Source organism: Tricharina praecox, assembly GCF_024521635.1.
Source record: "Tricharina praecox strain CBS 144465 chromosome Unknown BZA05scaffold_34, whole genome shotgun sequence".
Lineage (NCBI taxonomy): Eukaryota > Fungi > Ascomycota > Pezizomycetes > Pezizales > Pyronemataceae > Tricharina > Tricharina praecox.
Genome location: NW_026250436.1, coordinates 111,902 through 126,139, shown reverse-complemented (window position 1 = coordinate 126,139; position 14,238 = coordinate 111,902). Strand labels below are relative to the sequence as shown.

At 55.2% G+C, this 14,238-nt stretch overlaps 4 protein-coding genes across 4 annotated transcripts; 1 reads left to right on the top strand and 3 right to left on the bottom strand.

Annotated features, from left to right (window-relative positions):
- Positions 1-1,704: 1,704 nt before the first annotated feature.
- Positions 1,705-2,424, top strand: BZA05DRAFT_184584 (uncharacterized protein). Its single transcript, XM_051479341.1, has one exon. It carries the CDS (start codon positions 1,846-1,848, stop codon positions 2,353-2,355), a length of 510 nt encoding a protein of 169 aa, XP_051335466.1. The 5' UTR covers positions 1,705-1,845; the 3' UTR covers positions 2,356-2,424.
- A 3,253-nt stretch (positions 2,425-5,677) lies between these two features.
- On the bottom strand, positions 5,678-7,205 carry BZA05DRAFT_422196 (uncharacterized protein; the record flags this gene model as incomplete). The annotated part of the gene is made up of 5 exons (XM_051485779.1): positions 5,678-5,763; positions 6,301-6,362; positions 6,414-6,454; positions 6,759-6,849; positions 7,153-7,205. The coding sequence occupies 5 exons, from the start codon at positions 7,203-7,205 to the stop codon at positions 5,678-5,680; spliced, it is 333 nt and encodes a 110-aa protein (XP_051335465.1).
- On the bottom strand, positions 7,173-7,746 carry BZA05DRAFT_411009 (uncharacterized protein). Its single transcript, XM_051484960.1, has one exon. The coding sequence runs from the start codon at positions 7,419-7,421 to the stop codon at positions 7,248-7,250; it is 174 nt and encodes a 57-aa protein (XP_051335464.1). The 5' UTR covers positions 7,422-7,746; the 3' UTR covers positions 7,173-7,247.
- Positions 7,747-11,682: 3,936 nt separating this feature from the next.
- Positions 11,683-12,197, bottom strand: BZA05DRAFT_411006 (uncharacterized protein). The gene has a single exon (XM_051484959.1). It carries the CDS (start codon positions 12,175-12,177, stop codon positions 11,905-11,907), a length of 273 nt encoding a protein of 90 aa, XP_051335463.1. The 5' UTR covers positions 12,178-12,197; the 3' UTR covers positions 11,683-11,904.
- Between the last annotated feature and the right edge of the window lie 2,041 nt (positions 12,198-14,238).

Below are 14,238 nucleotides of genomic sequence, written 5' to 3'. Positions count from 1 at the left end.
TAGCTGCTAGTACTAATAGTATCTAGTATGTGCATACGGTGAGATGATATCGACAGGTGATCATAAGATATCACCCGCTCGGATCAGGGTCAGGGCTGGGATGCGGTGTCAGCTGTGGTTTGTATGTACAACACGCCGCACGCCGCAGGCGGGTGGGAGGTTGGTTGGGTGGTGGCTGGACGGCGAAGTTCCCTTTCTTTCTCTACACTCCGTTGTGGTGGTGGTGGTGGTGATGCCATGCGCCATTCATGATTCGATTCGATTAATAATACAACCGGTAATACATAAAACAATACCAAGAATTGATGTCGTGATATCGAATGTCGAATATCGGAAGTCTATATTATTATTTTGCGCGTGATCGAATGTGTGTAGATATCGCCCGAAGCGATGATGAGGATGATGATGATGAGCTGAGCAGGTGCGAGCATGCAATGCAATCTACTCTATTCGGCGCAAATCCACTTCCCCCTCTATCTACCATACCCAGGCAGATGCCAGATATTTCGACCGCGCGCGCGATTACATGCCCGCCGCCGCGGCCGAGCGAGCGAGGGAAACGAACGCAACAAATGCAACAAATGCAAGAACGAACGAAGGAAGGAACAACGAACCAATAACGGATATCTCCTCCCTGCTCTATCATAGCAGTTAGAGAGTTAGAGTGTACAGCGCGCCGATAGCAACTTCAAATAAATGATTTCCAGTTTTTTTTTTCCTTCTTTCTTTCTTTCTTTTTGTTTTGTTTTCTTTTCCTTCCGTTCACGGCAGCTTCGCTTTTCTTTTCCTGCGACGGAACGGCGGCGCATCCTTATCATTGGCCCGCTTGTTTCGTTTCGCTGACAGGATCTGGATATTGCGTCCACACCACCACCACCGTCACCACCACCTCCACCTCCATATCCACCATAATCACCGCGCACATGCAAAGAAACCAAACGGAATAAATCCCCAGACGGACGCCATAGATAGATAGATAGATAAGTATATCCATCCAGTCAGTCAGTCAGCCAGCCAGCCAGCCTACTAGGTATAGGTATCGCCATCTGATACGAGTGGCAGGCGATATCATGAAATCATGATGGCCAGACCGGGCCTCCGGGGGGCCTGGGGGATGATGGACACTGCATCCGTGGTTGGTTACCAGAGCCGTCCATCCATCCATCCATCCATCGCGGAGAGACGTGAAGAGCTGCGAGCTGCGTCTTTCGGTTTCCCCGCACTGCTGCTGCTGCTGCACTCCTCACGGTTCTGTGCTGGACCGGGGGTCAGGGGGCGGGGCGGGGGATGGAGATGGTTGACGCACATGTGTACGGTACACTATACATACGCCTCCTTGATAGGTACGTCTACGTCCTCGGACACGAGCAAAACGCATGGCACGGCATGGCATGGCCGGCATGGCATGGCGCTGCAGCATGTACAGTACATGCGTACATACATATGTACGTACGTTTTTTTGCTTTGCGGGGCACGGCGGGGCGGGGGGCGGGTGGAGGGGCCTGCGGGACGCGGTGGGAAGAGAAGAGGTATCGCACTTCCTCCCACACCCACCGTGATGGGTGGATTGGCTGGTTTGAATGGATGAGTGGGTGGATGATGCTTCTGGTCCTCCCTGCAGGACTGGCAGGACTGGCAGGCAGGACTGGCTGTCCACTCATTCATCCCACCCCGTCCTCGTCCCCCTCCCTCTCCTCACTCGTGGTTCGCGAAGCAGGATGCAATATGTACACTGTACTATGTACAGCGCAGCGTAAAATAGTATCTGTAGAAAGGTGAAGATGAATGCTCATCGTCATCGCGCTGCACGCAGTACGCATATAGCACGTCGCTGGCTGGCGAAAGATGAATCCTGATTCCGGGGACGAATCCAGACGTGCGGGAATGATCGAGAAGACTTTTGCCCTGCTGCTAAGCCCAAGCCCAAGCCCAAGCCACCCGCCGACCCCCCGGCCGCGTTGGGAGGGCGAGCTTCCGCTCCCGGTCTCGGTCCTGGTCCTGGTCGTGGTCCTGGTCGTGGTCCTGGTCGTGGTCCTGATCGCTTCGCGCTGCTTCCTGCTTCCTGCCTCTGCCTGCGGTCCCGGCGTGTTCTCAGGGTCGGTCGGCCGATACCTACATACCTATCGCAAACCGGAAACAGCAACGGAAACGGAAATGGAAACATGGAGAAACGGCCGGATCTCGACACACGCCCACTCACACCACACTCACACACCCACACACGCCCACTCACACATATGCAAGCACGCAACTCGCATGCAACACACTCGCAACACACTCGCAACACGTAAGCGCACCCAGGAGCCTGTACGGGGGCCTAGGGGCTGCGGTGGGCGGTGGGCGGTGGAGAGATAGACAATGCCATGTATGCAAGTATGCATGGTACATAATGGATAGCGAAATCAACCCTGTCTCTGCCGCCCAGTCAGCCCCGTCATTCATTCAGTCGCCTATCTTGCTTTCCTCTGCCCGCCCTGCCCTGCCCTGCCCTGCCCTGCCCTGCCCTGCCCTGCTTTGGGGGCGGGGGCGGGGGCGGGGCGGGGCGGGGCGGGCAGAATCCAGATGGACGCTCGGACTCGAGATCTCCCGGGAGTAGCGTCAGGAGACGGGTACCTAGAGCAGAGCTGTCGTCGTGACAGACAGATAGACATATCTTGATTCTTGCCCAAGCGGCATGTACATATCATACACGATGGACATGCAGCCAGCAGCAGTGGTTCCATGCGTGCACGCATCAGTCACCCCTCCTCCCTCGCCAGCCCCCCGCCAGCCCCAGCCGTAGTCAGAGGAACCGCGACGATAAAGCGCCCTCGATGGCGGGGTAAGAATCTGGAGGTGGTGATAATGGTGATGGTGCACCGGGGGGGCATAGTATCTCCGTATTTGCAAAGCGGCGGATAAGGAATGGACCGCTCGGTGTGTATGTACATATGGGATATGTACATACTCCATAGTATGTAACGATTAGCAAGCCAACCAACTAGCGGTGGAGTCGAGTAGAGTACCTACCATACCTACCACTTGGGTACGCGTTCGGCTGTGCTCACCTCTGTTTGCAACTCTGCAGCGGCAGCAGACGCTGTAGATAGATTATCATGTAGATATGTAGTTATCGGGTATCTTGAAACATCCCACCCACCCACCCACCCGCCCACCGTAGAGTAGAGTACGGTACCATTGTCTCGACTTGAGGCCCAATATACCAATATACCAATATACTCAATCTCCCACCCCGGCGGACGGAGTAGGTAGGTAGGTAGGAGGAACCCTCTTCGGCGCCGCCGGCGACAGACAGACGAAGGGTGAGAAACCAGCTGCACGCCATCCATTCATCCCCCAGACCCCGTATGCACGCCATCCATCCATCCATCCATCCATCCCAGCGCAAACAGAACAGAACCGAAACGGAAATGGCAATAGCAATACCTAGCAATAGCAATGACAATGGTGATTCGAGCCTGCCCCGCCGCGTCCAGAACAAAAGTAATAAATCAATTAAAAAAAAACACCGCAAACAGGTAGCGTCCACCAGAAGTTTGAAGTCTGAAGTACCTAGCAAAGTTAGTAAGTAGCAATACTTCCAATGCCACACTGATCTCCTGCAGGGACCAGACCACGACACGAACGGACGGGGGACTTTCCTGATCCACCAGTACCCGCTTTCTTTTGCGCGCGCGCGCGCCCTTCCCTTCCCTCCCTCCCCATCCACCCACCCGCCCGCCCCCCCCAGGGCTCCCAGGGCCCCCAGAACAAGGCCCAGCCCAGCCGTTCCCTTCCCAGAATGCAGATATCGAATGCAGGGAGGATTAGACGAGCTGGCAGAGATTTTCACTTTTCCGCCACAGCGCTCCCTAGCAGAGTAGCGAAGCAAGTAGCTAGCTAGCAGCCGTTCCGTTCGTCCCGTTTTCTGACAGCGCCTCTTCGCAGTGCAGTCCGGGGGGGCGTTTTTTTGTGGTCTGTTTGGTGGTTAGCACAGAATTAAGCGAGTGATCTCCGGTGAACTCACATGTCAGGTCATGTCTCCACCACCACCACCACCACCACCACTATCACCATCCCGGCACCACCAGTTCGCACCAGTTCGCAGTTCGCAGTTCGCACGCACACCCCTTATCGTAGAGTACATGCAGCGCGCTAGGTATTCCACAGATCTAGAGTACATATTATATGTACATACATACTCTACAGAGGTGTCAAATCTCCACCCCCCATCCCTCCCTCCCTCGCAACCGCTCCGCCTCGCCCCACCGGTTGCCGGTCAGAACGGGGGAGATGAATATATTGCACCCGTAATGTACTCTCTTCCTTAGGTAGAGTAGAGTAGGTAAGGCCGAGCCCCACTCCGAATTCCCGTTTCGTTCGTGCCTGCATCCGAGGAGGAGGAGGAGGGGAGCGCCGTCCGCATTATTGTTTAATTATCTCTGTATTCATGTAGGTACCTACCGCAACAAAAGCTGGCGCGGGCGCCGAGAGGGGGTGGGGGGGGAGCGGAGTGAGAAAAAATATTTTTGTTGATATCTTTTGTGGCGTTTGTAATGATAGCGAGGAAAAACATCGAAAAAAAACATGTGATTGTGTTTCGTTTCGGATAGGGGACGGGATCTTTTGCGGGGAACGGGAAGATGAAGAGGAGAGAGAAATCGCAGAGTGCAGAGATTCGAGAGAGAAACGAGAAACGAATGGGAAGCTGTGGGGCTGCATCCGGGCGAACCATGGCCACTCATCAGCGTATGTAGGTGTGTATGTAGAGTACGGATGGTAAATCCGTTCCTTTGTGCGTCCAGACTCCAGGGTCACCTACATACCAACCACGGCGCGCCCGCGGTCGTATTGGTACCTTCTTATATGCAGAGAACTCTAAGATGCGAAACCTATCATAGGCAAATCCCATGACACGAGCGAGCGACCATCCGTGCATACAGATGATGGATGTGCACCTCGGAACCATCCAAGCCCCCCAGCCTCCAGCCCCATCCCAGCCCTGTCTCTCGCAGCACAGACCACGATGACAGTGGCGCACGGACGTGGAGAGGGCAAATCGTGACATCACTGTATCACAACGCAACATCATGCTCTGTGCACGTGCCCGCCAGCCATACCGTAACTCTCCGCATCACCACCAGCCCCATGTTCCGGGGACTTTTTTCCTTTCTTTCCTTTTTTGCGTGTTGGGTACGTGATGGGTTGTTTGCACGAACGTACGAACGCTCAGACCTTCCCCCATCACCAAACCCACCCCCCTCCCTTCCCTGTCCTGTCCTGCTGCTTGCCGAAACCCAGATCTGAAGACGACTCGACCATGGCCACGAAAATGAGACATGTTGCACGCATCTGAGACCTCACCAACCCGTATCCCCCTCCCACGCCCCCAGGTGCTCCCCCACATGCGCTCGACGCGGCAATGGCGGTGGAGGTGGGGGAGGGGGTGAGGGGGTGAGGGGAGGGGGCCTGCTTCGTCGTCACCTGACCCGTACCTGGAAGTGAACGCTGGTACGGTACATGGTGAGGTACGTCGAGTGGCACAAGGCGCAAGACGGAGGAGATCACCATGCTGCCGCATGCTGCCCCTGCCCCGTCTTCTTCATTCTGTTCGGTTCCTCCACTAAGAGCAGACTCTCAAGAGGCTTGGGTGGGTTCCGATTCACCGCTCTCGCGCGCGGGGTCGACTGGTCACTGGTCAGTTGCGGATCTCGAATTCGAACTTCTGCGCGTTCCTGGCGACAAAGCAAAAGCTCCCCTCACCCCTCTCATCCTTGTGTGTAACTGCGGAGGGTAATAAAAAAATAAAAAAAAAATAACCCATATCCCCGAGCTGAAAAAAGGAAAGAAAATGTAAGCGTCAGTGACCCTTTTTGTTTTTTCGCTTCGCACGGGGATGAGGGGAGAGACGAACAAACGAAACGAAACGAAACGAAATGCCAATGGATTCGGATGACTGCGGTGCGATACTAGAGCACGGCGGGGTATAGCCTAGGAATGCGATGGATGAAGAAGATGGGCACGCGGCCCATGACCAGTGTCCATCGCACTCCCGCCGCGGGGGCGGAAAAAGAAGCAGCGCCGGAGGAGAAATAGCGATGGGATCAAGTGAAGGGGGGCACGCGAGAGGTACAGGAATGGGAAAAGACGTCTCCCATTCCTACGCCGCGGCCACTACCACCGCCAAAAGCAAAGAGCTGCGAATCCGTGTGTAACTGAAAACCCCACACTTCACTGCTGGTGCCTTGCTCCCCTTCCCCTTCAGGTGATCTCAGCTCCGCGGTGACGATGCTCCATGAAGTTGGTACGTACTGTACGTACCGCCCCGCGGGGCCGGCGACTGCTGACTGCTGAACTGCTGACTTCCGCTGCTGCTGCTCGCCCTGTGGAGATTTTAGTGGAAAGGATGCAAGTTAGAAGGAGCAAGTACGTACGTACCGAATTTCCGATGACCGAAACCCCACGGCGTATGAAACTGTGTGGGATGTCCACGTCCGTCTAAGGCCTGGCCCAACAAAAAAAGATGGCCCCCGACTGATAGGCAACATCAGCTCCTCAACATCAACGTCTCGACGTCCCGTTCGTTCGTGTTCGAGATGGTTCGGACAGCCGGGCGGACAGACAGAAAGACAGACAGATGGACAGACAGCCAGACGTCGGTAGAAGGAGAAAAGGTGCCGGTTGAGGGATTGTGCAGGACCGGCAAGTTTAATGTGTTGCAAACAGAGCCCAGAAGCACCAAAAGGGCAGTCCTACGGTGGAAGCACAGGCCCACGTACGTACGGCGGGCACAGCATGTAGAGTGGGCACATGTGGACGACGAGCACACACCACGTCTCCGCGTCCGGTGTCGGGGGCCGCATCCATCCACTCAGCACACCTAGGTAGCTCACCCCGCGCTGTCGTGTACGGTGGGACGGGGGGGACGTAGATAGTGGGCAGGTACTAGCATGTACCTGCCTGCCGAACATCCCATGACATCCTCATCCCACATCTCGTCGCCGGCCAACCAGGTATCAGCAACACAGCAGCAGCAGTAGCAGGAGTACCGGCAGCAGCAGCAGCAGTAGGGATTCTGGGAACGAAGAAGCAAAAAAAAATCCCCATCACCAGGCCGCCACGCCGCCGCCACGCCTCCCTCCCTTCGTTCGTTCCTTCCTCTTCTTCTTTAACCTCATCATCATCATCAACATCAGCAGCAGCAGCAGCAGCAGCAGCAGCAGCATCACCGTTCGTAGTCGCAGCCGGGTCGGGAAGTATATTGAGCTTTAGCGCAGGACGTTCACGACCAGTCGCATCGCCGAAAAGGAGAGCAAGCAACCAGGCAAGCAAGCAACCAAGCAACCAAGCAACCAAAAAAAAAATAGCAAACCCACGCTCAAGAGCTCGCAGAAAAGAAGGAAGGAAGAAAAAAAAACAGCAACCCAGTCCTCAACAACCATCTTTACAAGTATCCCATACCTGATACCTGTTCGCCGCCGGACGCGCCCAATGAAAAATACCTAAGATACCACACACACACACACACATCCCCCCCGGCCCGCACTGCGCAGCAGCAGCAGTCGGTCGGTCGCCCCAAACGTCTTACGTCTGTCGACACGGGAATAGTTAACTAAATCCTCTAACTAAGTACTCCTCTCTGTCGGTCTTGCATGTCGGCGCTTTTTTTTCTTTCTTTCTCTCTCTACAAAGGGTAGCTGGGACAGACGGGGGGCCGAGGGGGCAGGACAAAAAAGAAAGAAAGAAAGAAGGGAGCGGAGGTATCTGGAGTACCGACCTGGGTACTCCATACCGTATCATGCATACCATAAGAAGTAAGGACGTAGGTATACTTACGTGACCCATGAGGCGCAACAAAGTTTATCCTGCAGATTCATGTTTGCTTTTCGGGGTCGTTGCCATCCGTACCGCACCGTACGGCCCCGTACCATGCCATACCATACGATGCCATACCGTTCCGTCCGGGGAGTACAGTAGGTATCGTATCTACCATACCGTACCATACTGCTTCGTCCGTACCGTACCATACAGTCCGTATCATGCCATACAATGCCATTCCGTACCATACCGTCTCTACCGTCCGTCCCCATACGTAGAGTAGAGTACGACTGCGCAGCGCATCGCCCGGGTTTCGGCGAGGATCGAGTACATACAGTACTTTACCTACATGCACGCATAGTTACCAGGGGGGCAGCGTTTCGACCGCCTCAAAGACGCGGGCAGAAAACAGGAGCAGGAACTGCGAACGTCAAGGACGTATCTTCCCCCTACTCTACTGATTGAATTAGGTGGGAGATAACCTTCCCTAGTCGTTTCGAACAAAAGAAAAGAACATTTTATCTTGGCCCTCGCTCGCCGAGATATCTCTCTCTCTGGCGACATGAGGAGCTCGCATATGGATATAGGAGGAGTAGCTCGGATGGACCCTGCCGCATGTACTCATACCTATACCTAGCATAGGTGTATAGCGTATGATACCGTCCGGGACTTCAGGTACCGGTACCTGAATGTAAATTAAACAAGCCAAAGAGCCGTTCGGACGTGAGTATACTGTGGTTAGTACTGTGTTTATGTACCGTACATAGGGACGGCCTCATTACCGCTGCGCCAACTTCCGTACCGAAACAAGTCGGGTCTCCACTTCATTTTACTCGGCATTACTTTCAGTTGTAGTACTGTAGGTAGTAGTACTGTAGTTTTACTGTAGTGTGTAGCGAAGAAGAGCCATTTTCTCGTCTCGGTTTTGTACCATAGGTATGCCCCCTGGCCTCCTTGCCCCCGAGCAAATCAGTATGGCTGGGTGGCTGGCTATCCTGCATCAGTCTGCAATTCGATTGCTTCGGGTTCGAACTTCGTTGTCCATCAGTATCAGTGCATACATACGGTATCTTGAATTGCAGAAGTACTCTATAGGCATGGCCACAGTATACCTACGCTCACCCGCTCGTTCGGTTGCAGTGACAGCGCCGCAGCGGCTGTGGATGAGCTGAGCTGAGGAAATTCCAGGAAAAAGAAGCAAAAACCCTCCTACCTTCCCACCCTGCAGTATCTACATACGGTAGGAATAATTTCCAGACTTCCAGCCCAAACCTCCTTCAGGCTTCAGTTCGCGCGGCGTGAGAGTCGGACAGTCCTCCAGCTTCCAGCAGGCTCCGAGCAGAGTAATCATGCATCCCCACCACCACCAAGCAGGCAGGCAGGCAGGCAGGCAGGCAGGCAGGCAGGCAGGCAGGCAGGCAGGCAGGCAGGCAGGCAGGCAGGCAGCAGCAAGATCCATATCTGTGGGGAAAAGCAAAGCAAAGCAAAGCAACAAGTCCCTTGAACCCTCCCGTCGAGTCGGCCATTGGCGCAAGAGATTGTGGAGTGTGGAGTGCATTAGAGTACCCAGAGCACTACATACAGACCCCCCATCGGATACAGATACAGATACAGATATCTAGGAATATCTAGGAATCTATGCATTCGCCATCACTCGTGACTAGTTGCTTATGTAAGCATCTATCTCACCGAACTCGGCACTCGCTGCCGCGCGCTGTCCAGTGGCCAGTAGCCAGTGATCACAAAGACTAGACCATGTAGATATATCGACCCCCCTGCCCGCACTGCGCGCCCGGTTGGGTGGGTGGGTGGGCTCGCTCCCACCCAGCGGGGCTGTGGCCGAACGAACGAACGGAACGAACGCAATCCCAAACGCCAATCGCGAATCCCAATGCCATAGGGCGGCGCGGCGTGGCCCCATCTCGACCTCCCGCGCTGAAACGTTTTCGCATCGCACAGCCCGAAGCGGATACGCACCACCACCACCACCACCACCACCACCACGGTGATGCACACGCCATGAACTTGAGCATTGAGGATCAGTCATAACACAACAGCCCGTCGGGACTCAGAGCGGGATAAAAAAAACCGTTGAATCATTGAAATTTGAATGGGCTGCGGACACTGGACTACTGTGGTCAGCGCTTAATAATAGGTTATGTACTCACACGCAGTATGTAGGTAAATTGGTACTCGGGTACTGGGGCGCGGGCGGTCCGTATGTACGCGGACGAGGACGGGGATTCGCTATCGTTTCGTTTCGGATGGCTTCCTGTATCGAGATGGCGTTGCAGGAATTTTCTCTCTCTCGTCTGTGGTTTTGGTTTGGTTTGTGTGTGTTGAAAGCGAGAGCGCACTCTCGGTAGAGCTCTTAGTGCTAGCAGCTAACGAAAACTAGTAGCCTTTAGAGGATTTTCTTCGCGGACCGAACGAAGACAAGCCTTTCTGCGCTGCGTTATGTATGCCCAGTAGTTACACCCCGGCCCCCGGCCCCCGAGGCTGGCTGGGGGTGCGATGGTTGGAGTATCTTTCTAGGTAGAGCAGATATGTAGAGTCGATATCTTTGAGCAACTCGAGGAGAAGCGTGAACGGGGGGTGCGCCTCCCTCCCAGCTGGGCTCCCACCCTGTGCCCTGCCACCGGCCGTTATCAGTGGAGTGGGAGTGGCGGTTACCTGCCGCGGCGGGGTGGCAGTGTGCAGCATGACTTACTTACTTACGTGAAGCCGAGCGAGCGCACCGCTTCGATACCCCCCTTCCCTTTTTTTTCTTTCTTACAGATGATGTGGCTTGACGAGACAGGCAGCAGCACCAGCAGCAGCGGTGCCCGGACGTTCACCTACATACCTAGACGGAATACGGAATACGGAAGTGATGATCGTCAGTCAGTGTGGGGTCCGAGGGATAGAGTGGGTACTCTACATATGGTGGTTATGCGTGTACCCACATAGCATAGCCAGAGCATGCATAGCATAGCCAGAGCATGCATAGCATAGCCAGAGAGTATTAAAAATCCGGGGTATCTACATATGGAGGAGGAGGAGGAAGGCACTCGCAAGTGCGTGCGTGCCAGCGAGCGAGCGAGCGAGAGAAGGGATAGGGATAGGGATAGGGATCGGGCATTACGCAGTAACTCCCGGGGGATCCCCCCGGTCTACGTATTTATTCGGCGTCGTGGACCATGACCCTCGCCGCGCCGGCGCCGGATTGCAATGCCGCCCGCACAGCGCCGCACGGAATCTGCATGGGCCGCGCCGCGCACAGCACCATGGCGTGTGTGAACGCTCACTGCATACTCTACATATCACACATACGGTATTCTCGCGAGCCGCGAGAGAGAGAGGAGTGTTTCGGCTTTTGGGAAGGGGGGTCCTCGAGTCGCCGGTGGCGGAGACGAGACGAGGGGATGGGAGACGAGGGGATGTGATGTGATGCGCGGAGAAAGAAGACATGCAATGGAGGGCGATCCGTCGCGTTAGCTACATGTCTAGCTCGACTTGCTTCCGTCGTTGGGTGCCAGAGTAGCCACAGTAGGTGGTGCGTACTCTACACAGACGACTTTGCAATTCGGAATCGACGCCGCGGGCTGCGCTGCGAGGCGTGCCTGATTCTCGCTGCGTGGCTCGCTCGCTCGCGCGTGTCTCCGTGGGTGGAAGGTGGATGGATGTGAGGGGTGGCAGTGGCAGTGGCAGTGGTGGTGGTGGTGGTGGTGGTGGTGGTGGTGGTGGTGGTGGTGGTGGCCGATGCGATGGGCATTGGGGCGTCACCGTGTCGCCGTGTCACCTTGCGTAGAGTACCGGCACCGTGCTCTACCGTGCTCCATGTAATGTAGGCACTAGATACCTGTGATGATGCGTGCAGCGTACAGATGCTGAAACGAAACGAGACGAGACGAGAACGAGCCATCACAATCACAATCACCGTGCTCTACAGGTACTCTACAGGTACGGGTACAGGTAACTACGGGTACCGAGTTTCCCAGCCAGCCAGTCGACCAGCCCGCCAGCGAGCGTTTCGTTTCCTGCGTGCTCACTGTCTACTTCCTTCCATCTCAAATACCGTATGATGGTTAACGAACGCCATCATCGCGGGCTTGTCTGTCCGTCTGTTCAGTTAATGGTACCAACCTCGCACCTAGTAGCGTATCGAGCACCGCAGCAACCAACCGGAGTGCAACTTCGCCGAACAACAATGTAGGTAACATACGGCCTTGGCCGCCGCCGAGAGCCCACTGCCCAATAGCCACTGAGTCTGCACCTCCCATGGCCCTCTCTTTTGCTCTTTGCTTTTTCCCTCTCGAGCTCGAGAGAAAAAAAACGCCAGAACGTCACCTCGCACCTCGCACCACATGGGCTGAGCAATGAGCAAAGAGCAATGAGCATGACTGTTACATGCACACAAACTTATGCAATTGCAGCCCCATTCCCCCCCCCCCCCCCCGGCCCCTCCCGGTATCCAATCTCACGCTGTTGTGAGGCCGTGGCTGGCTGGCAGGCTGGCGGGAATCAGACCTCGAACGGGAACGTTCAACGAGATGATGTAGTACCGTAGCACCGTACCGGTAGTACCTTGTATGATAGTAGAAGAGGAGGAAGAAAAAGAAGAAAGAAGCAAATACCAAACACACTCCCACGCAAGCTGTTACATACAATGTTACCTTGTTACCTTGTTACCACATCGCTCGTACGCTCGTACGTACTCGAGGCCGGCGGGATTTGTGGGCTTTACGGGCTTGGTAGGCTTTACGGGCTTTGTAGGCTTTGTATGTAGGCTCAGTAGGCGAGGGCCGGGGGGCGAACAGTGGATAGTGGACAGTGAACAGTCATGCGATTGAGCAGCCTTGGGCGGACAGGACACTGGGGGCTAGACAGGACAGGACAGGCCGCACGGCGTCTTCAGACTTCAAAGTTACTTCTCGGCGGAAGCTTCTCGGCGGAAGATTCCAGAGTTCAAGTCTGCGTCTATGTAGAATTCCAGTCCGAGTTCGACTCCAGTGTCCAGAGTCCAGACCCGGCCAGCAGACTCGGCAGAGCGGCAGAGCGGCAGAGCGGCAATCCTCATTCCTGAGCCTCAATCCTGCTCCTGATCCTGCTCCTGATCCTGAAGCCGGCTGGCCGACCTAACCGACCGATGCACGAGGTTTCCAGCGAGATCGAGACCCGCTGCACCGCTGCACCGCTGCACCGTGCCCGGCCCTGTTTCTGTCTTGTCTCTGTCTGCGCAGTTTCCACGCCAACCCTCCATGCCAACCATATTCTACCGTACTCTACATGCCGAAACCTCCCATTCGTTCAACGTTGAGCCGGGGGGGGAGGGCCGGGGACCCAATGATTCGGCCAACCCCGCGAAGCCTCCGCCCTCCATCGTCGCCCTCCATCACTCCGCCATCGCGCATGCACACAGCACCCCACAGCCCACAACCCAACCCACAATCGTCTGCTATGCTCGATGCTCGATGTTGGATGTTGGTCCGGATCTGTATTCTCCACCACCACCACCATTCTGCTCCACCACCACCACCATTCTGCTCCACCACCGCTGCACTCCACTCTGCGCCCCTTCTCCGGGATCGGGCACGGACTGGGCAAGGATCGGGTACGGAGCGAGACGAATCCCCCTCATCCCCCAATTTATCCATCCCCTCCTCATCCATACATCGGCGTGACGAGATCGTGTGCTCATAGAATACTAGAGTAGAGTACGTCGTGGAATGAACGGGCAGTTGGTTCGCTTGGCTGGCCAGTTATCGGTGAGCAGTCATCGGTGGTGAAAACATGTGCACGGGTACGAGTATCTACAAGGCTGCGAGGTGATGTAGGTATGTAGGTTTGGTAGGTATGGTACTTGGAATCTGCACTCCGCTTCCATGTAATGCCATGTACAGTACTCTACCTAGTGTACATTACCCACATACAGTACTATTTACATACATGTGCGCACTGCGAGTCTGCGAGCTCTACATACTTCCAGAAAATCCGGGGAAAGGCAAAAATAACTAAGCTCCAATGGCAACCACGGTCCAACACATATCAGAACCGGCGACGGCGACGGCGACCACACACATTTATCCAATCCAAGCATCATTGTCGTCGTCGTCGTCAGGGTCATGCCCTTCAAGTTCGTATGTAGTCAAGTATGAACCCAGACCCTTAGTCCCAGTCCCAAGCACTCCTCGAGTCCGAGACTCGAGTTGCTCCATCCCCCCAGAACATTCAATTCACCACAGCACCAGCAGTAGCAGTAGCAGTAGCAGCAATACAGCCCCATTTCCATTTCCATTCCCCCATCCTCATCCCCATTTCCCCAGGCAATAGTTCATAGTTCATAGCCCGTAAACCAAAAAAGCAAGCAAAGCGCGACACGAATCGAATCGGCAGGCGCACCTCACGCATCTCCGATGGCCAGGCAAATCCCCGATGAACCAGGTGTGTACGGTGTACTCC